The sequence below is a fragment of the Denticeps clupeoides genome, chromosome 7 (genome assembly GCF_900700375.1).
Source record: "Denticeps clupeoides chromosome 7, fDenClu1.1, whole genome shotgun sequence".
NCBI lineage: Eukaryota > Metazoa > Chordata > Actinopteri > Clupeiformes > Denticipitidae > Denticeps > Denticeps clupeoides.
This window is the reverse complement of record NC_041713.1, coordinates 3,649,837-3,676,178: the sequence shown is the minus strand read 5'-3', so window position 1 is coordinate 3,676,178 and position 26,342 is coordinate 3,649,837. Positions and strand designations below refer to the sequence as shown.

Genomic DNA, 26,342 nt, shown 5'->3' with positions numbered 1-26,342 from the left:
CGACGCTGGGCCCGCTGTTCAGAAACTCGCGTATGGTTCAGTTCCTCTTCACCAACAAAGACGTGGAGTCCCTGAAGGGCCTTTACCGCATCATGGCCAATGGCTTTGTGAGTGCAGCTGTCTCTCTCATACACACACACACACACACACACACACACACACACACACAGTAACGTTGTTAGTGAAATTTTACAAATACAATTTCTTGTTTAGACATAGAAAATATTATGTTCTAGTTTTCAAGGACACACAGGACAGTTTAAGACTGTTAATATTGGAAGATTGGGACAGCGGTGGTCTTGTGGGTAAGGAAATGGAAATCCCGAACCACTGAGCGGTGCCACTGAGTTCCGCTGATCAAGATACCGTCTTCACACACTGCTCCCCTGGCTGCCTGTCATGGCTGACACTGCTCACCAAGGGTGATGGTTAAAAGCAGAGAACACATTTTGTTGTGTCACCGTGTGCTGTGGTGGAGTGTTTCACAATGACAATGGCTTCACTTTCACTTTCACTTTCACGTAACTGGCCATTAGAGCCTGAGCTGTAATGAGCCAAATGAGCCACCAGGGGGAGAACAAGCCTTTGTACACATGACAAGTTACGTTGATTGCCAGATTTGTAGAATATGTTAACATTTGTACAGTGCCAGACTTTCCATTTGAAGAAAATTCGAAACCTGATCTGATCACAGTTAAATCTTTTTACAGTATATTTAATGTGAACTCTACTATCTGATATTTAGAAATGCGTTTGAAGTACATTTACAGAATTTATTAGATGCCCTTATCCAGTTACAGGTACAGTCCCCCCCTGGAGCAACTCAGGGTTAAGTGTCTTGCTCAGGTAGGTACACAATGGGATTTGTACCTGGGTCTTCTGGTTCATAGGCGAGTGTGTTACCCACTAGGCTACTACCACTCAAGTGATTGTCATTGTGAAACACTACATCACTGCACATGTGCCCAGGGAACAGCGTGTGGGAACGGTGCTTTGCTCAGTGGTACCTCGGCAGTTCGAGATTTGAACCCGCAACCTTCCGATTACGGTCCGTTATTGATAATAATATCAATACCATTATTGACAACTGATATTCTGTGCTGGTTTTATATGGAAAATCTTGAAAACATTCAGCATTCAAGAACCTTCTGGAGGTTACACAATAATATTTTTCCCCTGTTTGGATGAGCATTGCATTGCCTCTGTATTTAAATTACAGTATGTACAGTATGTAAAAATAGATCTGGCTTCTTGTTGTAGTCCGGTCAGTGGTATGTAATAACAAAATATCTTATATCCAGATGTTATATAGTGTGTGTAGTACTTTCTTGTATGTCTGTTCCCTTCTGTCGTTATTAAGCGCTGCTTGATATTAATGGATTTATTGCTGCAGGCAGTGTGTTAAGTACACAATCGCTCTTCTGTTGCTGCCGTGTGATAACAGCATCTCTCGAATGACAAAGGATTATATTTATACACGGGCTCTCGCCAATCTGACAAACCACAAGACGCCAGTGTACAATCACACGGTGCCAGAAACTGCTGCTAAGCACAGCCAATAATGCGTAACCTGCAATAAACCTGACTCGACTGGCGCATTCACGTTCCGGAAAATTGCATAAATAGATTTCATTGGCTGGCGCTTGAAAAGTACGACACCCCCTTTCTGCCCTAAGCAACTCAAAATGATTCAGTTCGTTGGTGCATGATGTCACTCCTTACAAAGTGAATCAGAAGCACCCCTGTCCATGACTTCAGCATGTACCAGCGAGCATAATGTCAACACTTGCCTCTGTAATTATTTTAAATATTATAGCAAATTAAGAACTAGTCAGAACAGTTGCTTTGAAATGCAACAATCCTCCCCAATGTGGCACAAATGATTCCTTTATTTAGCCTGTCGACGGCCGTGAAAAGGGTGTGGTTTAAGCAGAGTTCGTTAATGGGTACAAGGCACCTAACCCTGGTCCTGTAACTCTCCATTGGCAGCCCTCAACTCCACAGCCTCATGTTGTGCTCGAATATAAACCATATCTCTAATGAGCATTGATACTTGCCTTTTTTTTTTTTTATTTGTTTTTGAGTGACTGTTTTTGTGTGTCTTCTGCCACCTGCAGGCGGGATGTGTGCACTTTCCCCACAGCGCTCCTTGTGAGGTGCGGGTCCTAATGCTGCTCTACTCCTCCAAAAAGCGAATCTTCATGGGTCTCATCCCCAACGACCAGAGTGGCTTTGTCAACGGCATCCGGCAGGTCATCACCAACCACAAGAACCAACAGGGCAGAGCGGTGAGGACACAGACCATACACTTGCAGGAACTGACCGAACGCTCCCTCAGGCCTGTATTATGCATGTATGAGTGTGTGTGGAGGTCTGTTTACTTCTGTGTTACACTGCTTTTTGGCTCATATCTCACACTGTTCAGCTTAAGCAAGAGTGCACAAGTTCAACCCACCAATCATCTAGAACCCCACATAGAACTACACGATTTCCCATCAGCCCTTTCACCTCACTGGGCAATTCAATCACCAACAGAATAAGAGAAATCTCACAAGAAAAACAGACATTATCCTGTCATAAGAGTAAACTTAAATGTGAATGTTTGATTTAATATTTTATTAATTTATTACACCCAAATTTTGGGGGATATTAACGTCTGATTGTATCTGTATTTTGGCAGAATATGGCCTCAGCCACTCAGATGCCGCAGGGCCAGGTTCCGCCCAACCAGACTTTCATCAACAGGCCACCAGGACCTCTCCCGCCGGGCCACGGCCAGCCACAGGTAGTCCTGCCTGACCTTTGCTTGCGCTGCTTATACCTCGTCTTCACGCCTGGCTGTTTCGCTCGCTCGCTCGCTCCCTCCCTCCCTCACCGTGTCTGGATTCTCCATTCACTTTTTTTTTTTTTTTTTTTTTATATTCTGCCTTTTACCTGTGATGAAAGTTGCATGCTAACCCTACCTCTACCCTGTTCTCTCTCTTCTCCCTGTCACCACTCCTCCCTCCTCTGGCTCGTTCCATCCTCTGTGCCTTAAGACTGTGCCCCAGTCTGTGGTGATGGGCATGCCTCCCATTAGTCAGGTCACTATGATGGAGGACCAGCAGAGACAAAACAACATGGTGAGAGAAGCGCGCACGCACACACACACACTGTATTGACCTCTAGGGTCAGGCCAATAATGGAATACTCATTAACAATCGTCACTACCTGACTAATATTTACGGGGATTTGGAGGGGCATAATCCAGACTTGTTCACTTACTGGATTATAACCATATTTCCAAACTGACATGTCGTGTCCACAAGAATATTCTCTTTATTCTTATTAATATATCGTATTTGGTCAATGAAACATATCAGTCTACAAAAACCTATAAAATATAAGTTGTCAGAACCAGTGACATTTTGGTGCAAAATTCAGATGCATATATCAAATGAACGCTCTTAATCAGATCTTTGTTCTGGGGACAGATAGTTTAGAAAGATTTTTATGTAAGTGGATCTATCAATCGATCAATCATGCCGAGGGAAATTCAAAGTTTAAACTTCCAAATAGACAAACTCATATTTGGGCAAAGTGTAAATACATTGTGGACAAAGCAGACATAGTACACACTGGATAGAGATTTAAACAGGGCTCTTTTTTTATGTATTAAAATGTATACAGTTTTCCCTGAAATCAAGTTAAATCAGAGTTAATCAGAGTTTGTGACCATGTTTTTATTTATTCTCTTTCATTCGGTTCTCACCCCTCCGTATGCATCTTCTTTCTCCCTTCATGGGAGGTTGATTTCTGGACTGCACTGCCCAGAAATCGTTTGTTTGGTGTGGTTTGGGTCGTTGGCCCAAGGACTGGAGTATGAAATTTGAAATTTATACTTCACAGTGGTTTCATTCCGAATCCTGAAAGTTTTGTTAAACATTGTGATGTTGGCCCACGTCTGAAAACTCCCACCTTTTCTCATTGAAGGCTGCGCACGCTTCGTTTTCTGTCTGAAAATGTTATTCATGACACTATTTGTAATGTCTCTTCCATTTATTTCTCATTACAAATGTAAAAAAAATGTAAGTAGACTCGAGCAGAGAATCTACAAATAACCAAGACCGCTCCCCTCCGCGTTTACCATCAATTTCATAAATCCCAGCGGAGCATCAGGGAAATCTTCAGCAGAGGTTGGAAATCAGTCGATTTCTCACATCAAAGCGCCAAAATGTATTCCGTGTTCACTGTCTGCCAAGACAACAGTGGACCTTCGCTGTAGAAAATGATTATTGTGGGTCACGCTGGTGTAGCGAAGAAGAAGGAGAAAGGGAAAAAACACTAAAGAAATCGGGAATTTATGCGGCATCGCTCGTAAACAACAAAAGAACATTCTGCCGGTTGATTTATGCTCGCGCTCAACCAATGTGACCGATTTCCGTGACTTAAAATTTGCAAAAGAATCCTTCGTGGCGAATATTTCCCTTAAGTCTCCCATCGCTGGTAACGGGTCCACTAAAACTGTAACATAAATTACGGACTGTTAAAAGATCATAAAATGCTTAAATAGTCAAGGGGCCTCAGCACCACTTAGTGTATTTTGCACAAACAATTTTTTTTTTGTAAATGGAAATAATTAGTCTAAGAAGTACGGAAAAGCACTGCGCGTGGAGCGGCAGTGCATGTTAGGAGTGTGAACTTTCTCTGGTCTCACGATTCGATTACGATTGTCGATTAATCGTGATGTGTCCCGTGTTTTTTTTTTTTCGACATTACTTCACATTATGGTTTTAAAAGATGAGAGTATCCCCATGAACGCCGAACTAAAAGCGACAATGCCGAATGCAGCTACAGGGTGCAGCATTTCAAACCGAATAACTTCATTATGATGTAATCAATTATCTTCTGCACTGAATCAATGCAGTATAGTCCATGTATATGAATCGATTAAGAGATTATAATTTGACATTTACGGCATTTGGCAGACGCCCTTATCCAGAGCGACTTACAACTTGCTTTCAAGTTACCATTGATGAAGAGATCAATTCCGGTTCACTAGGACCCCAACTATGAATACATCTATTTTATTCACTCTGTTGTAGATTCTGTACACAAAGTTCGACAACAAGAAAATTACAATTTAATCTCTCTCTCTCTGTCCCTGTCCAAGTTGACCATGCGAGCCGCTGCCACCGCCAACCAGCAGCCATCCGTCGCGGCCGCTGCGGCCAACCAGGTGGTTCAGGGGCAGGCCCAGCCCCCTAGCGCCATGCTCCGCCTTCCGAACCCAGGAGCCAATCCGCAGCTGCGCAGCCTCCTGCTCAGCCAACAGCAGCCAGTAAGTTTCTTCGACAGCAGAACCGCAGCTATTATGTTTAATCACAAAATGTTTAATTTTTGATTCAGCAAATTTATTTCATTGGTTACCTAGCAACACTTCAGCTAAAGGTGCTCCAGAATTCTGATGCGATACGTGCGCTATTATCGAGTATTTAAACTTGGCTTTGAGTGCAGCTTGCGCAATCAGGTTTCAGAACTGGAGCGTTCTGTTAAGCAAACAGCCTCTGGTTATCTGAGCAGATTGCTTATTTAGTTACTTTCCTAATCAAACATGTTCGCTCATTTGAACTGATCTGGAATCAGTGTGAAAAACGTTGTATCTCCGTTTGTTTTTTCATTCGCCATTTCTTTCTGTTCCCTCCGTTAATCGTGTTTACCCTCGCCACAGCAGGCAGGAGTCGGGGGTCACATGCAGAACATGCTGCCGCTGCAGACGCTGGGCCAGCAGATGGTCCACCCGCCGCCAGGAGGGGGCGCTCAGATGCAGGCACAGTGGAGGCAGTCCATGCCAGGTACGGCACACAAGCGGATCTCCAACAATTATGAGCTAATAGGCCCAAACTGACCCTGGATCAGGTCCAGGAAATGGCGGCATGTGTGTGCAGTAGGACCAATGCGGCGCCAGCGCTAGATTAAACAGTCTGATCTCGTTTAATGACTGGACTCAGAACTGGGATTTGCATGCTAATGCTGTGTGATCTGGATGGCTGAAATTAGCTCAGGAAATTGAGAAGCGATAAATGACAGCGCGGCCCAGAACTGGATTTTTTTTATTTATTTATTTATTTATTTTTCTTCTGTTTTGGTGTTTTGCAACGTGGCCTGATCCTTAAATGGCTTTATTGTGATGCTGTAATTGAAAAACGATTGAGCTTCTCAATGCCCACTGCAGTAATAGAAGCCCATCTTTGAAGTTTAACAGGAAACCTGTTCTCTTTTTACAGGTCAGATGCTGATGGCGGCCGGGCCGAGGGGTTCGGTAGCCCAGCCATCAGGGATTCCGCCGGTGTCAGGAGTCACGGAGGACGAGATCCTGATGGATCTCATTTGAGCCTATCTGGCCAGGAGAGCGAGAAAAAGAAAGAAAAAAGACCGCATTTCCCATGAGCCTCTGCTTCACACGTGGAAATGATTGTTTCTGTTGGACCGCTTTGACCATGCACACGTGCTTTTAGAGAAAGCTTTGTATAGTGTGTGCTGTCTAAGTAAATAGCCCTTCCACACATGAACATTTGTTGTAATATTACACAACAAGTGCAAATATTTCCGTTTTTCCACCCCCTCCGTCGAGGCTTCAGGGGTTTTGACATTTTGAATGCAGCTGATCACGAAACCCGGAGTCCTGAGCCTGTTGCCTGTTTGGAAAGATTGTGATAAATTCTCACGCCGGAGACATTTTCAGACTCAACATTCGACACGATAGTCCCTCCATAGCTTCAGATCTGCCGTGGATTCTGATCTCTTTTTGTTTTTTTTGTTTTTTTAGATTTTTTTTTTTTTAGGTATAGAAAGTGTTGGCCAGGATGAATAAAGTCAGCCCTGTCTGGACAGTGATGTGGGTTTATTTTAATTTTTTGTGAACGAGTGGAACGGATGCCGGTCGAGTTCTGCTGCGGGTCCTGCTGTCCGGCCACCGGGCGGCAGTGCCTGAAATAGAAGGCGGGGCGGGTTTGTTTAACGTCCTTTTCTGCCAAATGGTGTCACAGTGTTAATTTTAACTACTCCAATATGTCACGGAACCGTACAGTGCCCCCCCCGTGCCAAGTAGTTCTAGCAGATGGCACGCCTTGGCCATGTTCTCGCTGGCATAATGGCCGGTTGGGCTGACCATGTGCGCGCACACACACACACACACACACACACACCACTCATCCCTTTTAGACATGCATGCACGATCTCCACCTGCACTCACGGTCTGACAAGCATTGATGGAGTTGTACGTGTTCACACACACTCATCCGTAGCGCACACACACACACACACACACACACACACTGCTCACTCAGGGTGATGGGTTAAATGCAGAGGACAAATTTCACTGTGTGCACTGTGTGCTGCTGTGTGTCACGTGACAATCACTTCTCACACACACACACACACACACACACACACACACGTGTCTCTTGCCAGTCTTCTGTGGACACAAACACTCCCGGTGCGACCCAAACTCTTAGTGAGAGACACACACTTCCATGCACCACCCAGTAATCTGACATGCATTCTTACACACAGGCAGGAAGTGACGTAGCCCCTGTCACCAGGGAGACTGAGACGGTTGCTAAGATACCATGACACCGGGATCTGAATGTAAGCCCCCCCCCCCATCGCCTCACACGGACAGAGGCGCTTCTTTCTCATCCTCTGATCCGATCCTCTCCGCACCCAGGTCAGAAAGTTCCGCTCTGCATCTTTCACACACACACACACACACACACCGACGGTGGCCCGGGAGTCTGGAAACGTGCGTTCGGTAAAGCCGACAGTGCAGCCCGCAGCGTTTGTGGTTGTGGGTCTTTTTTTTGTTTGTTTTTTTATAATAATAATAAGTAGGTCACAAAAAGCCACTTCTTCCTCTCCTTGGCCCCGTGGAGATAAACCGACTCCTTGCCGTCCTCACTCCTGAGGCCATTTTTTTTACGCTGCCGCCTCTGTGCTTCATTCCTTCGTTATTTCATGGTGCAGGTGGGAAGAAGTTCCCCGGCTTGGCGAGGGTGAGAACGATGCCGGTTTAGCGTTCGTGCCGCTCCGTCTCCAAGCTTCTCAGGTCTGGTTTCCCAGGGGACCGCCCGCTGTAATGACCCCCTTTTTTCATTAATGTAAGACTCCAAAATAAACGGTCACGAGAAGAACATCTGGGAAACATCTTGACCCTCTAGTTTTAAAAGATGAGAGGAATACGGGCGAAGAAATGGATCGGTGCTCTCCGCCCCTTTCTGTCACCACCGCCCACTGTGACCTCACTGGCCGCAGCAGGTATTTAGCAAATACAACAACAATGAACTTTTTTTATAGGCCAAAATCAAAAGCAGTATTTCTCAATGGGCTTAATAACTACTACAGATGACACCCCTCATACGTAGACCCTCTCTGGACACAAGGAACAACTCTAAAAAGAAAACGCACACGGAGAAAAGAACGGAAGAAAGGAATAATTCCGGTGGGGATGCCCTTCCAGGGTAGCAAGAGCATGCAATGGACATCGCTGCAGTCTTACTGTTAACACTGGAGTCAATTCTTTCTAAGATTGTCCATGCCAATGATGCTCAGAGTCATGAGTCCATCTTTGGACCGTGGGGACCTGGGTCATGGTGGAGCCAGCAGTCCATGTCCACACCTCTCTGGTGTTCTCATCACTGGACTCTGGAGGTGTCCGGGTGTCCTAGATCACAAATATACTTCAGTTGTTTGCCACTCGCCATGCTACCATCGACTCCACCGTCAGAGTCGGGGCAGCTCGACTCTCTCACCGACTCTTCCCCCCTCCTCCAACCCGAGGACACTAAATCGCACGCGCCCCCCGCCCGCTTCGCACCCCGCTGGCGTGAACTGGTGGGTCTGTGTACGTGGGATTTCCCCTCCCCTGCGGCAGTGGACTTTCACTTTATACAGTATGTTGTGTAGAGTCTATGTGCTCGTGCTGTTTTTTTTTTTTTTTTTTTATAACTGTTCCCACAATGTTCTCCCCATTGGAGTCTACAATCTGGGTTTTTTTTTATTTTTTATCCTAATGTGTATCCTGCTCTTGTTTCTGATCTTTTCCCCTACCTTCCTGACCTCTCCCTCCCCCCGGTCGGCTTGATGGCCGAGTGTCAGTAGTACTTGTACTTTTGACATGGTTTTTAAGCAACGGCAGTAAAGGGTTTCATCACTCAATCAATCAATCAATAGGGTGATAGTGGCCTAGTGGGTAACACACCACAAAGCAAAAGGTTCGAGCCATGCTCACTACCATTGTGTCCCCCGAGCAAGACACTTGTTGTCCCTGTAACGACTGATTGTAAGTGGCTCTGAATAAGGGGGTCTGATAAGTGCCGTAAATGTAACTTGTTGTGTGTGCGGGGACCTTGCAGAACCCACTGGCTGTGGATCCCTCGTCATTTCATCATTTGAAGTTGTGCTGGAGCTTTTCAGCACCCGAGCCTCAGTGCTGGTGGATCACGCCTGTGTGACGAAGGTTCTCGCTTGTTCTCCTGGTGGCAGGGGGGTGCAAGTGTGAAGGTGAGGAGGTCGTGCGACACCTGAAGTGTTTCTGATAGGAGGGGAGGAAATCAGGAGTAATCGAGTGTCCACCATCGCTGGTAAGGCAGCAGAAAACGAGCGTTGAAATTAGTCTCATAATCGCCGCATCGCGATCCAGACGTGTTGACTATTCTCCATCGATGCAGTGCAGAAGATGATCCACTACATTTACAGCATTTACCAGACGCCCTTATCCAGAGCGACTTACAGTCAGTAGCTACAGGGACAGTCCCCCCCCTGGAGACACTCAGGGTTAAGTGTCTTGCTCAGGGACACGATGGTAGTAAGTGGGAACCTGGGTCTACTTCCATCCTGCCACCATTACATCATGATGACGTTAGTGACTGTGGCGGCCTGATCTGAGTACAGCGCCGCTCCGGGTAGAAGTTCGCTCTCGTCCACATGGATGTTCGGAATGAACGCCTTACACGTCTTTCTCGCGCTTTTGTCTGCTGGTTAACACTTGTCGCTGTTTAACGTTCGTCGGGACCGAAATTTACTCAAAATCTGAGTCAAATCTAATCAAATTGAAGGTTGAGACCAGGCAGCGGCCCGCAGGAGAACGTGTTTTATGTGGATTCCGGCCTCGTCTGCGTGTGTGTAGGTTAGAAACTCGCTAATTGCGCTAAAAAAAGCCTCCATCCGCAGGAACAAAGCCCCCCTCAAGGAGGAACGGAGAATAACCTTGGCAGTCTTTTTGGCAGCACTTTTTTTTTTTTTTTTACAATTATGAATAACATCTAATGAAACGAAGCTCCATTAAAATCTGTTGAGTCGCGGCGGATGAGAAGAAACCGGCCGAGAATGAAAACGTGGGATTTCAGAAGCATCGAGATGCACGCTGTTAGTAACCCGGGGATGGAAGCCGGGGTGTCAGAAGCAAATGAAAGGAGGTGCGATGGCGTGTTCTTCTGTTAACGGAGGGGGTATGAAGCACGCGACGTCTAGCGGGATGTCGCGAGCACCACGCATGAGGCGACAAGACGGCCAAGGGCGATGGGTTAAAAGCAGAGGACACGTTTGGCTGTGTCACCGTGTGCTGTGCTGCGGTGTTTCAGATGTTCATACAGACTTAACAACCGTTAAAATGGCGATCTGGACGAATCGTCTCCCGTCAGGGATCGCCACAGCGGATCAGCCGGTCTGGTCGTCCGCACGATTGACTTGGAAAAGGTTCCGTCACCTGTGTCCCCGGTAGCTGGGTTAGGAGGTGATCTGAACGAATCCTTTACAATATTCACATTTCTTTTGGTAAAGGGTGTCGGAACTTTGTTGCCATCGTGTTTGTGCTTATTTTGTTGCAATAAATTAAAATAGTACATTTCAATTAAGGCATCTTCAAACGATGCAGGTTTTAATGTCAAATCTTTAGGAATGATAAAATAATACATAATCATAACATCATATGTTATCATTTAGGAATGACAATATAATACATAATCATAATATAATACATAATCATAAGTTTTGAAGAACTTGACACTGCTGTCTGTCCACAGTCGCACGTTGTGTTTGCAGTTTGGTGCACAAGTTGCACACTCGCTATCACATTTATACAGAAGAGTAACGCATCGCGATCCTCACATCCTGTTCATCGGTTCTACTGCCTGCCATGCGGCGAAACACGTCACACTTTCTACCTTCCTTGGGTCCCATCAACTCTTCAGAGGTCAAAGTTCACTTAAACTCAGGGTTCACTTAAACGTAAAAAAAAAAAAAGTGAAGTAATTGTCATTGTGATACACAGCAGCATAGCACACGGTGCACATGGTGAAATGTGTCCTCTGCATTTAAGCCATCACCCTTGGTAAGCAGTGGGCAGCCTTGACAGGCGCCCAGGGAGCAGCGTGTGAGGACGGTGCTTTACTCGGTGGCACCTCAGTGGCACCTTGGCTGGATCGGGACTCGAACCGGCAACCTTCTGATTACAGGACCGCTTCCTTAACCACTAGGCCACCACTGCCTCAGCTAGGCCACAACTGCCACTGCTTCTTGTTTGCATGCTTACAGTAGTCTATTAAGGGACGGGAGCTCCCCCGGAAGTCACCCATATTTTTGGATGACCCGGACAATTTGGGACGGTTGGCAACCCTACTCGTTTTAGAGTGGGTATTGGTAGCCTAGTGAATAAAAACTCGCCCATGAACCCTGAGTGTCTCCGGGGGGGACTGTCACTACATATTGTAAGTGGCTCCTGAAAAGGGCGTCTGATAAATGCCTGCAGGGGGCGTCATCTATAGGACTGTGGATGCTCTCTTCCGGGTCTGTGTGACGGAACAGTCTGGAGTGCATCAATGTGTGACACTGGCAGGTTTGAGAAAACAAGCCCAAAAAAGTGACTTGGGACAAAAAATTAATCCCAATGTACACAGCGTCCTCTTCGTATTTTTTCATGTGTGATTTGGGGCACAACCTGATTAATTATAAATTAAGGACCCTTTTATTGAATCATTTATATGAATGTTTGGAAGGGTCGTTTACGTGGCGCCCTTGACGTTGGTCCCTGACCTCCCTTGGCGATGATCTGCCTGGCAGATTGCTTTCTTTTGGTCCCCTACATGCCACCCTGCCACGACCCCCCGACCCCGGTGTGGGTGAAGAAGGCGGTGCAGCTCCTGGGCCCGAAACCTTGCGTGTCCTGCGCCGGGCACCTGTGATGCATGCAGCGCACGACGTTAACACAGACCTGTAACACCACCCACACCAACAGGACATGGGGGACATCACACAAAAACACACACACACACACACACACACACACACACAGAGACGGCTCGCCATCGTACAACTGCTCTAATCCCACATCACTATTCATTTACCGACCCGCGGCGGCCACTCAATCAGGCTGCACTCCAACGACCACAGAGCCACCGGGGACAGTGCGGGCCAGGACGGGCACTGCGGTGCCAGGACGCCGGTTCGGGGGGAAAAGGATCAGGGGAGGGGGCAGAGAAGATGGGGAGATTGTGGCTGAAGAGGTGCCTGTCATGAGAGACTGCTGAAGAGCGGGCGGGGGGGTGGGACGAGACGAGGCGAAGACGGCGGGGAAGGCATGATGAAGAGATCCAGGAGGACTTTCAATGTTCCGGGGCTATCGGTGAGAACAAGGCAGGGATGGAGAATTGAGAAGGAGGGAGTGTGTGTGTGTGTGTGAGAGACGGGTGGGGGGAGTAAATGTGTATGTGTCTGTGGGAGGGACGGAGGGAGGGAGGGAGGGATATCCACTGCACTGTTGTGTGACTGGAAATTTAATAGAGAGAGCGAGGTGGGGCGAGCGGCGGGAAGAGGAGGCGGGGTGAGCGCGGGAGGCGGGGTGCAGAAGAGAGCGGCGCCCGCCGCTGTAGGATCCTGGGGGAGAGCTGTGGGCCGTGAACAACGCTCCCCCGCTGCTGCAGAGAGCGGGGTGCGCTGGGTGGGAGGAGAAAAGGGGGGGGCCAGAGGGGCGGGGGCTCGTGGTACAGACGCGATGTCGGGTGAGTGCTCTGGCCCAGGAAGACACTGGTCCTCTGTAACGTCCATGGTCCGAGGTGACTGGTCCGGATCCAGGCCACGAGTTTTAGGGGAGTCTGTCATTGACCCCCCAATTGGCCACGGTGCGTCCTGTTAATCGCCCATTTGGGGCTCCCCATCTGCCCCATGTCAACCATTTACATTTTACGTTTACAGCATTTATCAGACACCCTTATCCAGAGCGACTTACAATCAGTAGTTACAGGGACAACTCAGGGTTAAGTGTCTTGCTCAGGGACACAATGGTAGTAAGTGGGATTTGAACCTGGGTCTTCTGGATCATAGGCGAGTGTGTTACCCACTAGGCCACTATGACCCTGTCTCGTTTTCAACCCACCACTGACCACTGGTCGCAGATGGCCACGCCCCTTTTCTCCCATTATGGATGGATCGGGGGAACTGGCCATGGTAGAAGTGCCCGGTAGTAATGCGCCCAGTAGTAATGCGCCCAGTAGTAATGTGCCCAGTAGTAATGCGCCCAGTAGTAATGCGCCCAGTAGTAATGCGCCCAGGCTGACTGCTGCTACTGTAGCCTGTGTGCTTCACCGTTGCCAAGGGAACCATCGGCAGAGAGCGTACACGGTGTGCACATACACGCACGCATTGCCCAAGACATAAACTAAATCTCCATTACTGTCGCATGCGTATCCACGTCTGCTGGAGCTGAACATCTGTGGAGCGTCGATGAACATCAGTCAACCTCTCACACCCACAATGCACCATGACCAATAACGCCTTCTCCAGAATGGACTCTGTCCATGGTTCTGAAATGACCGGACCATGTTTGCATGATGTGTGTCCAGCGGGACAGGAGGGGTGGAACCGACAACAGGCTTCTAAATGGTTATTTGTGGCAGCTGAGGACACACACACACACACACACACACACAGACACACACACACACACTGACAATCAGGGCCATTATAAAAGCAGCACCAGTTTCACCAGACCAGCAAAATATCCTCCAAAATCCCGTCAACTTGCTCCAGTCACTGTGAAGCTGGCGGGCCGCCAGGAAGAGAGGACTATTATTATTATTATTACTATTATTATTACTATTATTATTCACAATAATAATAATAACCATGTGGTAATGAGACACGGCCAAAATGTTAATAAACGAGTGGAGAGAGAGAAGCGACAAGACGCCCGCGTATTTTGCCTCGTCATAAAAATCGGAGCGTTTTTCCCGTCCGAGCGTCCGGTGCTCGCGCGCGTTCGGAAGAAATAATTTGAGCGAGAGAGAGAGAGAGAGAGAGAGATAGTGTCTGAGGGAGAGAGAGAGAGAGAGAGAGAGAGAGAGAAGGGAGAGAGAGAGAGAGTGTGTGTCTGAGCGAGAAAGACAGGAGAGAGAAAGAGAGAGAGAAGGGGAGAGAGAGAGAGAGAGAAGGGGGAGAGAGAGAAAGAGAGAGTGTCTGAGAGAGAGAAAGAGAGAGAGAGAAAGAGAGAGTGTCTGAGAGAGAGATAGAGGAGAGAGAGTGTGTGTGAGAGAGAAGGGGGGGAGAGAGAGTGAGAGAGAAGGGAGGGCTTGTGAGAGTCAGAGAGGGAGAAGGAGAGAGAGGCGATGCACACAAGACAACGACTCAACGCCGCTGCCTTTTCAGGGATTTATTTTTTCCGCGGGAGATAAAAAGGTAGGGAATCTACGAAGCCGAATCGTTTTAATAACGATAATAATAATAAGAAGAAGAACATCGCGCCCGGTGCTGATGACACGTTTATTTAGGCGGAGAGCCCGGCTTTCTACATTTGTCGGAGCTGCGGACTGTGGGAACCGTGTGTGTGTGTGTGTGTGTGTGTGTGTGTGTGTGTCGGGTGTGAACTGATGAAAATGTGTAGCTGCGATATGAACCCATCACACAGCAGTGTATTAAAGAGCCCTCGCGTCTTTGTTGAAAGGGTTTTATTTGCTCATTAGAATAAAAGGACCGTTAGTTTATTTTTTTTACATTTTTTTTCTGCTCATCTTCATTCAGAGATGCGCGTATCTGTGCTGCAGCTTCATCTGTTCTCACTGGCTGCTGGACGGGGTAGAAAGCACAATATATATATTTAACTTTTTTAACGCATCCTGGCGTACGAACTACATTCGGCTTGTTGGTTTCTGACGGCGCGCTGCAATGCTGTTCCGCCGGGCGTGATGGTCAGATGTGAAGTTTCTCTCCATCTCCCCTTCCTGCGAGATGCTGGTTAATGCGGTGGAGCGGCGAGGCCTGCCCGCCGACTCGGAGCGGCTCCGGCCTTGCTGGGCGTCGATTACGGGCGACAGACACCCGCCGTGGTGGCGCAGCTTTCTAAACCCGAAGTCTGGCCTCCTGTAGCAGTAGGTCAAAGTCTGACCTACTGAAGCTCTGGTCAAAGTTGAATTGATCAGCCATCAACCACCTCAGGATCTGGCATCCTGGATTTAGGGGCCCCCCTGTACAGGTGCCCAGCCGACCTGGAGCTTTTGGTGCTTTTTTTTGGACTGGTCGTGTCCCTGTGATTAAGGCAACTGGTCCATGGGTGCCACCCAGTTCCCGGCTGAACCGATGCATGAGGCCATCAAGCCTCTTCATTCACCCACGATGACTCCTTCATCGGTTCTTTTACACGTGGAGCCCAGTTGGTGGTTCGGGTAGACATTCGCAAAAAAATCGGTAATTTCCCCCTTCTCTTCCGAAACAGAGCTCGCCATGCCAACGATATTAAATCTGAATCTACACAATATGCAGCCAAAGCTGACAATTTTGTGTGTAGTTCGTAAAAGTGAAACGTGTGAGGACAGAACGGTGGGAACATAAACACCGAAAGCACCAAATAACAGATATTTTGAACAATAAACCAAATAGCGGGTCGACAATCAGAACGTTCACCAGTAGCTAGCCGAAGGTGCAGCAGGTAGCGCTGTAGTAATTCATACTGGCGAGTAGTGTGTGTGTGTGTGTGTGTGTGTGTGTGTGTGTTGGAACGGTTTCTCAGCTGAACGAAGCAACTGTCAATTATGAACAAAAAAACGGTTTACGCTGAGTTCTCTACCACCCTCTAGTGTTCAATTTGGTTAGTGCAGCATTCGTACGATTTCGTTCCGACGTTCAGAGATTCTTGGCTTTGTTCTCAGGCCATTTATTTTGCTGTTGCGAAAGTTTCGGGGGAATTAGGGTCGAGTTGCCGTCCCAGCAGACCTGGGCGACGTGGAACCCGCCTGTTCTTTTCTGCCGTATGCGCTCTCGGTGCACAACAAACTAGAACACGACACGGACGCGTTCATTTCCAAACCGGAGCGTTTGACAGACGAACGGAAGTCTTCATCCTCAGCCGCTCCGGAGCGGATGATTAAATCTGAGTCAGGGTGGCCTGTATTCATGGAGATCAAGCGCCATGTTAGATTTAACGCTTGTTAATAACCCAGTTATGCCTCGGCAGAGAGCGGCCTGAGAGACGCGCTCATCTACAGGTGTAAAAATTTAAGGCGATAGTAAAAGAACACGTTTTTTTTTTTTTACATTTTTTATTTTTAGTGCCCACTCTCCTGCCTTTGTTGGTCCTGGGTCTTTATCGCTCTCTGGCGAACGCCCACCGTGAGAGCGGAGAGTCGGTGTGTACAACGAGCCCACTGAGAAATACTGTCACACAGGGCGAAAGGTGTCATTGTTATGTGCTTTACGCCATCGCCGTTGCGACACAGACACCCACTGAGGATAAAATTACATTATGCCAGCAACCAAAACGAATATTGCGATGGGCGACTATATCAATATTCCGTACATGGGATGTATATGCCCCGCACAGCAGGATTTTGACAGTGTGAGGGCTGCAGAGATGCACGGTATTTTGATGATGCACTAATCAGCACTAATGATTTGTTCCAACAAAAATTTGTCTTCATAAATCAGTATTTTGCATGTAATTATGCAGAATTTGCTTAAAGACAATGCAAGTGTTTGTGTTTGGGGCAGCGGTGGCCTAGCGGTTAAAGAAGCGGCCCCATAATCAGAAGGTTGCCGGTTCGAATCTCGATCTGCCAAGGTGCCACTGAGGTGCCACCGAGCAAAGCACCGTCCCCACACACTGCTCCCTGGGTGCCTGTCATGGCCGCCCACTGCTCACCAAGGGTGATGGGTTAAATACTGAGGACACATTTCACTGTGTGCAAAGTGTGCTGTGCTGCTGTGCATCACATGTGACAATCACTTCACTTCTCTTTCACTTTGGTTATTTCAGCGATAAATGTGGCCGTACCAAAACCATCGGCCTCTCTGGTTTTTTACCGGTTCAGGATGTACGCCGATATTTGAATAATAACGCGGCAACCTTCAACACAGACTCCCCGACACTCATCGACCTCCAGCCGGCCCCTCCCGACCAGCTGGGTCTTTGATGCCTGACCCCCCCCCTCGCCATCCTTGTTTTTAAAAATGGATGAAGCGCCTTTTAACTTCACTGGGTCAGAAGGTGACGGAGCCGGCCTGGCGAGCCGAGGTTTGGGCGGCGCCACTCGGCGGCGGCGACCCGGCGAGCGGCCGGCTCAGCTGCGCCGCAGCGGGTCTTCCTGCCCGCCTGCCGGGCACAGATGAGAGGAGAGGAAGGCCCCGGTGCAACAGCTGGTGTGGGGTGACGCGGACCGTGTACAGAAGCACTGATGTGCTGCCATGGCAACAAGTGCAATGCATTATTTTACTATGATGGTTGTGTTATGTTTATATATCACATACAAATATAGATTGATGTGACAAAATCATGATAACGATCCTATCAAAATATATCATACCAGGGTGGTAGTAGCCTAGTGGGTAACACACTCGCCTATGAACCAGGAGACCCAGGTTCAAACCCCACTTACTACCATTGTGTCCCTGAGTAAGACACTTAACCCTGAGTGTCTCCAGGGGGACTGTCCCTGTAACTACTGATTGTAAGTCGCTCTGGATAAGGGCGTCTGGTAAATGCCGTAAATGTAAATGTAATACCAGCTATTCTGAGTAAAGGACACTATAGACTGTATGGATGAGTATACACACTGTACACTGCCGTACAGTCTTTCACCATGGTTATCCCACACCACATGTAGGAAACGTTCTTTAGGAACAATTCTCATTGTTCTTATCAGCATAAAAGTAGTGTGCATATTAAATTAACCTTGACTGCTGTGTGGTGGTAAAAATCTCCACCTGCGCTTGGATTCTCTTATACAAAAACAAAACCCTGGATAGTTCGATGCTGGATGGCCGCGTATTGCATATTGCTGTATTGTCTGTATCAATAATTCATATGAAGTCGATAGGCCAGCGACACCAGGAAGGTTAACTAGCTGCAGGCTGCCAAGAAGGTTTCATTTATTAAAATGTTACCAAGACGAGTTTCAATGTTCAGCCGCACCTGTTGATCAACGTTTTCGAACCTGCACGGCGGCTCTGACAGGAGCCCGGAGTAACCTGCCCGTTTTCTGGAAAGATCTGAAAACAGGACATTGCTCAGGATAAACTTTTTGTTATGATTTACGAACCAAATGTAAAAAGCGGGAGAGAAAAAAAAATAAATCGATGCCACTTCAATGATCTCGGTTGTAACCCAGCATGTCCGTAAATACCATGAACACAGCGGTGTGTAATGTGATCTTAAGGCCTTAAGACACACACACACACACACTTAGAACACACACACTGGCTGCCGCCAGAGTCAAACCGAAAGACGAACTTTCATCGTGTCACTCAGCGAACCCTTCTGGGCCGCCTGTCACCGGCGCTGCAGTGCGAAGCTTCAACATGTGAAGGTAACTTCAGGCTTTTCACTTTTTTTTCCCCCTTCGCTCCTGTGCAGCTACTGTAGAGAGGAACGCTGCAGATCACCTAAATGTCGTCTCATATCTGGTAGGGCAGAGAGACTTGTGTCAGAAGCAATATTTAACATGAAGACGCCACATTCTGGAGCGACTCAATAAAACAGTTTAACCTCATACGTCTTCTCGGGTTAATGGTGTCATCAAAAGCAGAACTCCCTTTTTTTACGGGCGCTTTGGGGACATTCCAGATTTTATCGTGGAGATATTAGCTCTTGTCATCATGATTTACATATGAACAGCGGAAGCAGTTTGCGAGTACGGTCACTGGTGGCCTGGTGGGTAAGGTTGAATCCTGACCCGCCACGTTGTCACTGTCACTGAGGTGCCACTGAGCACAGTACCGTCCCCACACATGGCTCCCCGGGCGCCTATCGTGGCTCACCAAGGGTGACAGTTAAACGCAGAGGACACATTTCGTTGTGTCGCCATGGGCTGTGCTGCAGTGTATCACAATGACAATCACTTCACTTTCGCTGATAACCAGCTGTCGCTCCATTTATGAGCCAATTAATAAAGCAACAATAGTTATTTGAAAAACCGGTATAAATACAGAACATCAAAATGTTCCTCTTAAGTTGGTGATTTCCGTCAGGCTCCCCACTGAAGATTTATCTGAGCTGACCGTCTTGATGCGTAAAACGAGCCTCCTCCTGATCTCTGCGTAGTGCTGCACTCCGGGAGCGTGGTTGACAGAACCCTGTCAGAAAGTGAAAGTGAAGTGACACGGTGAAGTCACACGGTGCACACAGTGAAATTTGTCCTCTGCATTGAACCCATCACAGTGGGCGGCCACGGCAGGCGCCCGGGGAGCAGTGTGTGGGGACGGTGCTTTGCTCAGTGGCACCTTGGCGGATCGGGATTCGAACCGGCAACCTTCTGACCACGGGGCCGCCTCCTTAACTGCTAGGCCACCACCGCCCCAGAGGCGGTTCGGAATCGGCCGGGTCAATACCTGTGCCAGGTCCCTCTTGACCTGGCGGAGGTTCGAGCTCGATAACCGGGACGGGGGTCTGGAGACAATTAGCCCCGGCCGCCGCAGCACAGGCCCGGGTCTCCGCCGACGGGTCGGGGGCATTAATTATTGAATTACAGCTGATGCGGTGGCAGCGGTTAGTGATATAAAATTAATACCGTAATCCGCAGGAACAGATGTAATTGCAAATCGTGGAGACATCTCACCAGGGAGGTGTTTGTTGTGTTTGCTTTAGCCAGGAATGCACGTGTGTGTGTGTGTGTGTGTGTGTGTGTAAGAGACTTGGCAGCCGGAGTGTCAGTTCAGCCATGTGCGAGGGCAGCGCATCCATTTTTTAAGGCGCGGCGACGCCCGCTCGCAAAGCGGGAGGAAAGGAGCTGAGTGGCTGAAACGATCCTGCGCAATTCGATCTCAGGTGCGCGCGACACGCAACCTCTAAAGTCACTTTGGCCTCCGCGATGCGTCACGTGACAGTTAATGTGACTTTGGTGGCGATCTCGGGTTGCAGCGCCCCCCCTTGGCGTTTTGCACCAGTGGCATTTTATGTTTTTTGATCAGTTGAAAGGTTAAGTGGCGCTGATGTCACTGGCGCCGGCACACACATATTGAACGTACACGCAAGGTCTACGTTGTACAGTTAGAGACATGACGTTTCGGCCAGCAGGCACGCTCATGTCCCCTCATGCATTAATAAAAACAAAATCATAAAAATAAAAAAATTATCTTCAGGCATGTTCTTCACAATGCACGTCACCGCAATGAAATGAATCCTCAGAAATTATATTCATATGCAGAGTGCTGACTGAAAGTGTCACGTCTACGGACTTACGGGGGAAGGAAGCGCAGAGGTCTGACATACTGGGAAGGGGGTTTTATTATACAACAAATAAACAAACTCAAAGAAATACAAAGAAACAATGGCGCGATGGCCAAAAACAGTTTAACATAATCAAGAACTGAAACAAACCCGTAGGCGTGTGGCGATTGCCAGAACTCAAAAACACATAAAACTAAACAAGGTCAAGTTCGTGCATAGAGTTCACGAAAATGCCAGCGACCCCGAACGGGCGGAAACTTCCGGCATTTATGGGGCGTCAGGATTAAAGTCAGGTGTGGAGGCCAGCTGCAGGCAATCCTGACAGAGCCCCCCCTCCAAGGGCTACGTCCTCGGAGCCCCAACAGTACCATCAGTGGAGGCGGCGGGGTGGACGGCGGCAACCACAGGGCTCCTGCCCTGCTGTATCCTCCCCTTGGAGGACCCGGTCCCTCGGGCTGGCTCCCCGGCGTGGTCAGGCGTGGCGGCCCCGGTCCCTCGGGCTGGCTCCCCGGCGTGGTCAGGCGTGGCGGCCCCGGTCCCTCGGCCTGGCTCCCCGGCGTGGTCAGGCGTGGCGGCCCCGGTCCCTCGGCCTGGCTCCCCGGCGTGGTCAGGCGTGGCGGCCCCGGACCCTCGGCCTGGCTCCCCGGCGTGGTCCCGCTTGGCGGCCCCGGACCCTCGGCCTGGCTCCCCGGCGTGGTCCCGCTTGGCGGCCCCGGACCCTCGGCCTGGCTCCCCGGCGTGGTCCCGCTTGGCGGCCCCGGACCCTCGGCCTGGCTCCCCGGCGTGGTCCCGCTTGGCGGCCCCGGACCCTCGGCCTGGCTCTCCGGCGTGGTCCCGCTTGGCGGCCCCGGACCCTCGGCCTGGCTCCCCGGCGTGGTCCCGCTTGGCGGCCCCGGACCCTCGGCCTGGCTCCCCCGCGTGGTCCCGCTTGGCGGCCCGGACCCTCGGCCTGGCTCCCCGGCGTGGTCCCGCATGGCGGCCCGGACCCTCGGCCTGGCTCCCCGGCGTGGTCCCGCATGACGGCCCCGGACTCCCGTACCTGCACACAATAATCAGGGGCCGATCCATCTGGGTACGTGTGGGCCCTGTCTCCACATGTCCCCTCTGACACATCTTGTGTCACCCCCTGCACCGCGCAGGGAGATTGTCCCAGAGCCTCCGGCGACTGTTCCAGGCACCCCAGGCTGGTGCCTTCTGGGACTATGCAGCCCCTCTCGCTGCCCGGCCCTGGTGCCAAGGGGGGGGGCATTGCCAGACCATCCGGCTAGCCCCTTCTGCGTCCGTTGGGACAAGCAGGCCCTCTTCCTGCCTGTCCCAGCTGGGTCCTCATGCCTACCCGGGGGCTCTATGGCGCTCCACCCCTCTGGAGGCAGACGCAGGCCCATGCCTGCCCCGCCCTCCTCACTGGCTACCGGAGGACCCAGCTCCATCGCTTCCCCACCTCCCCTCCCTCAGGAGGAGTCCCCAACCCGAACTGCACCCCCCCAAAAAATTCTTTGGGGGAGCACCCCCCCCCGGCTGGACTTAGGGGTACCTTGGGGCTTGTCCACCTCGCCTTGGACCAGCACATTCGGGTCAGGAACCTCCTCCCTGGGGTTTGGCTCCGCGGCTGGGTCGCCATCTGGTGGACACAAAGAGGGGAAGTGGGGGCGACATACGGACACATATGCCACACAGACACACACAGACAGAGACAGACAGAAGAGAGGGTCGTCTGGCTCCCTCTCTGGGCTCTCCGGGACCTCCTCAGGGGGCACAGCCAGGATCTCGGGAGGAGCGACCTTCTCGTCGCCCACCAGTGCTGGGTCTTCTTGCCCCGGATCCTGACTGGCACTGGATGTGGTGGAGGGGCAGAGTTCGATCCCTGGCTCAGGCCGATCAAACTCCGCCCTCAGTCTCTGTTGGAAGTCCCGAAAACTCCTGTCTGTCTCTCCCTGCTGCCAGAGGGTTGTGCTCCAGCCCCATGCTGATCCAGTCAGACACGTGAGGATGGTAGTGATCTCGTCTGTGTCTGCTGCCCCACTGAAGGGTCCCGGGACAATTGGGCGGTCCCACACGGGGCTGGGCACGTCGCTGGATATGGTGGTAGGTGTGTGGTGTGGAGGGGGGTGGACGTCTTCTCCAGCAGGTGTGGACGCTGGTGCTGCGCTGCCATTTTGCTGGGGAACGTCCGGGCAGAGGGAAGGCGGGTCGGCGACTGGAGCAGGAATGGAGGATTCCCTGCGAGGCAGTCCCGGCAGCGCAGTTGCTGGCTGGCGACCTCCCGTCGCCCTCTTCCACCAGCTTTCCTCACACTGCTGGGAGGGACGTGGGTCTCCACGGACCTCGTGACGCTCCTGGATGGGCGCGATGGGCGGAGCCATCCCGGCACCGACTGCCCAAATGGCGTCATCCTGGTCGTCGTCCGTGTCAACCTCGTACCCCCGGAAGTCACATGGGTCATCACGGACGCCGCGATGATCTCGGACGCGCACGCTGGGCGGAGCCATCCCGGCACAGACCGCCCACCGAAAATCCACGTCATCATCGCTTTCGTCATCCGTGTCCTCCCACCGGTGACTCCAAGGGTCGTCCACCCTGCGGACATCCTGGACCCATGGCGCGATAAGCTCCCATGGGCAGTACTCTGGCCATTCGGGCTGGAGGCTGCCCACCTCCTCGCTGGAGGAACGCCGCCGTTGTTGTTGCCGCTTCTCACCCCCCTGGAAGTGACGTGGGTCCCCACGGACCTTGCGACGATCGCAGACTGGCGCGATGGGCGGAGCCCAACTCTCGTCTCCCGTGCTCTCGTCGTCGTCCGTGTCGTCCCAGTCCACGGGGAGCCTTGCCAGCAGAGCGCAGAGTTCTTGGCTCGACATGGCGAAGATCGTGGGGGTCGCATCTTCTGCGCTCGCTGCCCACGTCACTTCCTCGCTGCTGCCGACGTCAACGTCCTCGCTCCGCCCACTCACCCGCCGACGTTGTCGCTTCCGGGTTTCGCGGAGTTTCCCGGGGGTGACGTCATCACGCGGCGCCGCGTACCACGGCTTCTCGGGGAGAAAACGCTCCACCAGAACGGGCGGCGCGTCTCTCCCCTGGCGTCCGCGTTCGCCGCGCCGGGCTGCGTCCTTCGAGGCGTTTCTTCTCCTCTGCTTTCCACCTCTGCGCTTTTGGGTGGGTCGCTGGCATTCTGTCACGTCTACGGACTTACGGGGGAAGGAAGCGCAGAGGTCTGACATGCTGGGAAGGGGGTTTTATTATACAACAAATAAACAAACTCAAAGAAATACAAAGAAACAATGGCGCGATGGCCAAAAACAGTTTAACATAATCAAGAACTGAAACAAACCCGTAGGCGTGTGGCGATTGCCAGAACTCAAAAACACATAAAACTAAACAAGGTCAAGTTCGTGCATAGAGTTCACGAAAATGCCAGCGACCCCGAACGGGCGGAAACTTCCGGCATTTATGGGGCGTCAGGATTAAAGTCAGGTGTGGAGGCCAGCTGCAGGCAATCCTGACAGAAAGATGCACTTTTATAGCAACATTCTGTTATTAAAACAATTACCATCTTATTCTGCAGAAGCAGGAAAACATGGCAGCTTGTGCAAATATGGAGCATTTCAATAACTGTGTTTGATATGGCGCCGTGACCAAGCACAGACTGCAGACATGCGACGTATTCAGTCATAATTCATATTGATGATTGGCGCATGACATGCATGCTAAAGCCGCGCGTTTCGCCGCTGAAATCTGCCGGGCCACGCCGACCCCGTTTAGCTCCGTAACTGAGGCCACGCCGCTGCAGCCAAGCGTCTGCAGGGGGTCTGATCCAGGTCATGGTCTAGAGAGCTCCATGCAGAAACGAGCCGAGATGCGAGGCTAACCCTCAGGACGAGAGTGTGTGTGTGTGTGTGTGTGTGGAAAAATCCCTGCGATTCCTCCGCCTTGAGCAGCTTCGTGGGTGGATTATTGCCTGTTGAAACGATGCAAGTGACACTGCTGTCCCTTGTTTAACTCTTCACTCACGCCTGGTCCATCAATTGATTTCCCGCTGTGCTGGTGGACACCATTAATCATGCATTAGCATGTGTGTTTTGGGACCAGGGGCCTATCGGACAGGCGTGTGTTTATTTGAGCGCGCTCTTTTGGAAATAAATCTGTAAAATCTGCTCAATCCATTAAATTTTTTTATAACCTCGTTAGCTCATTGCCACACAAGTGATTTAAAACCGTTCATCCGTAAAGATAATCAGCGTTTTACCCATTACTTCCGGGAAAATGTGGCCATGGCGGCCATTACTTCCCTTGTAAGTTACTCCCCAAAACCCGAATGCATCTGCAGCTAATGGGGAGCGCGGCTTCATTAAGGAATGTCAGTAAACATCATTTAACAGGTGCATCATGGTGCATCCTGCCCATTTATGGCTTTGGCGGGGGATCTTATCCCTGAATGCAGGGCGCTTACATGCGCTGACAAAAGTAAACCGTAGCTGTCGTTTGCTTAATGCTTAGTAGTAGTTCAACTTAAACTATTCATACTAATTCATACTTATGAGTAAATAGTTTTATTTCTTTGCTCACGATTGTTCACATTGTGGCTAAAATATTAGGTGTGACAGATTTTTCTGGCCAGTGTTTTCTTTTTTTCAGTATGAACTGATTACTCAAAGACATTTACATTTACATTTACAGCATTTATCAGACGCCCTTATCCAGAGCGACTTACAATCAGTATTACAGGGACAGTCTCCCTGGAGCAATTTTAGGGTTAAGTGTCTTGCTCAGGGACACAATGGTAGTAAGTGATTTTAAAACTTTTTGTTTTATTTTGTTGATTTTAAAACTTTTTCTGTGCAATAATTTAATAATAATAATAATCCTTATAATAAAACATAACCGCAGCAGATACCCATCGCTCTTTTGGATAGCCATGGTATGAATTAATGTGAGAAAGTGACTGTTTGCATGAAACATTTTTTCATGTTGTATAGTACTGTAGACATTTGGTGCTAGTAAATAATAAAATGTAATTGCATTTGAGTTCTATGTACCAAGTGGAGGCATATCTGGTACTTCTTAAAAGATAGCACGTGGGGCATGTTCACTAATGTTGAATACTTGAAATAAAGTATTGATTATCTGCATTTTTGGTGTTGGTACTGGCCGTGGTCCCACATTTATGACATAAACTGACATACCCTGAGTACAAGGGGTATTAGGTGGACACTGCATTACAACTGGGGGTGTGACATATTAACAGGAGGGGACTTTAATTCATCCAGAATGCCTCCTACCATTTTAAACTTTGTTTTTTAAATCTGCACAGTTCATTAAAACAAGTAGTCACTTCTGTCCATTTGATTTCTATATATTGAAAACATAGGATGCGTGGCAGGTCAGTGGTTGTTCTTCTGAAGGAAGCTCATGCTGCTGTGAAGAAAATGGACATGTATATTAATATACGGAGCTCGTGGTCATACCTGGACCTGTGTGGGACATTGTTCCGCCATCTGCAGTACATCTGGTTGCCCAGGCATGGGGGACGTCAGGATGAATGGCCCCGGTCTGTGGTGGGTACGGGGCTGTCGGAAACGGCGAGAGGAACGTGGATGGGGGGCTCGAGTCCCGCCTCTCTCTCCGGGCGGCGTCCTGGAAGAGGGAGGTGAGCCGCTCTGAC

At 49.9% G+C, this 26,342-nt stretch overlaps 2 protein-coding genes across 4 annotated transcripts in view; both read left to right on the top strand.

Moving 5' to 3' along the window:
• med25 (mediator complex subunit 25) overlaps positions 1 to 6,771 on the top strand; it is a 15,628-nt gene extending 8,857 nt beyond the window's left edge. For 2 of the 3 annotated variants that reach the window (XM_028987858.1, XM_028987857.1), the window contains exons 14-20: positions 1 to 107; positions 2,118 to 2,288; positions 2,681 to 2,785; positions 3,039 to 3,122; positions 5,153 to 5,320; positions 5,711 to 5,834; positions 6,267 to 6,771. The exon at positions 1 to 107 is cut by the window's left edge and continues 1 nt beyond it. In XM_028987858.1, the coding sequence (XP_028843691.1) occupies positions 1 to 107; positions 2,118 to 2,288; positions 2,681 to 2,785; positions 3,039 to 3,122; positions 5,153 to 5,320; positions 5,711 to 5,834; positions 6,267 to 6,373 (866 nt within the window). In that variant the 3' untranslated portion in view covers positions 6,374 to 6,771. The remainder of the gene's footprint in view (positions 108 to 2,117; positions 2,289 to 2,680; positions 2,786 to 3,038; positions 3,123 to 5,152; positions 5,321 to 5,710; positions 5,835 to 6,266) is intronic. The other variant, XM_028987859.1, reaches the window with a different exon arrangement.
• Positions 6,772 to 14,556: 7,785 nt separating this feature from the next.
• The window catches only part of lrrc4ba (leucine rich repeat containing 4Ba), a 28,182-nt gene continuing 16,396 nt past the window's right edge, over positions 14,557 to 26,342 (top strand). Inside the window, exon 1 of the mRNA XM_028986638.1 lies at positions 14,557 to 14,706. The gene's annotated coding sequence lies outside the window, so the exon portion shown is untranslated. The remainder of the gene's footprint in view (positions 14,707 to 26,342) is intronic.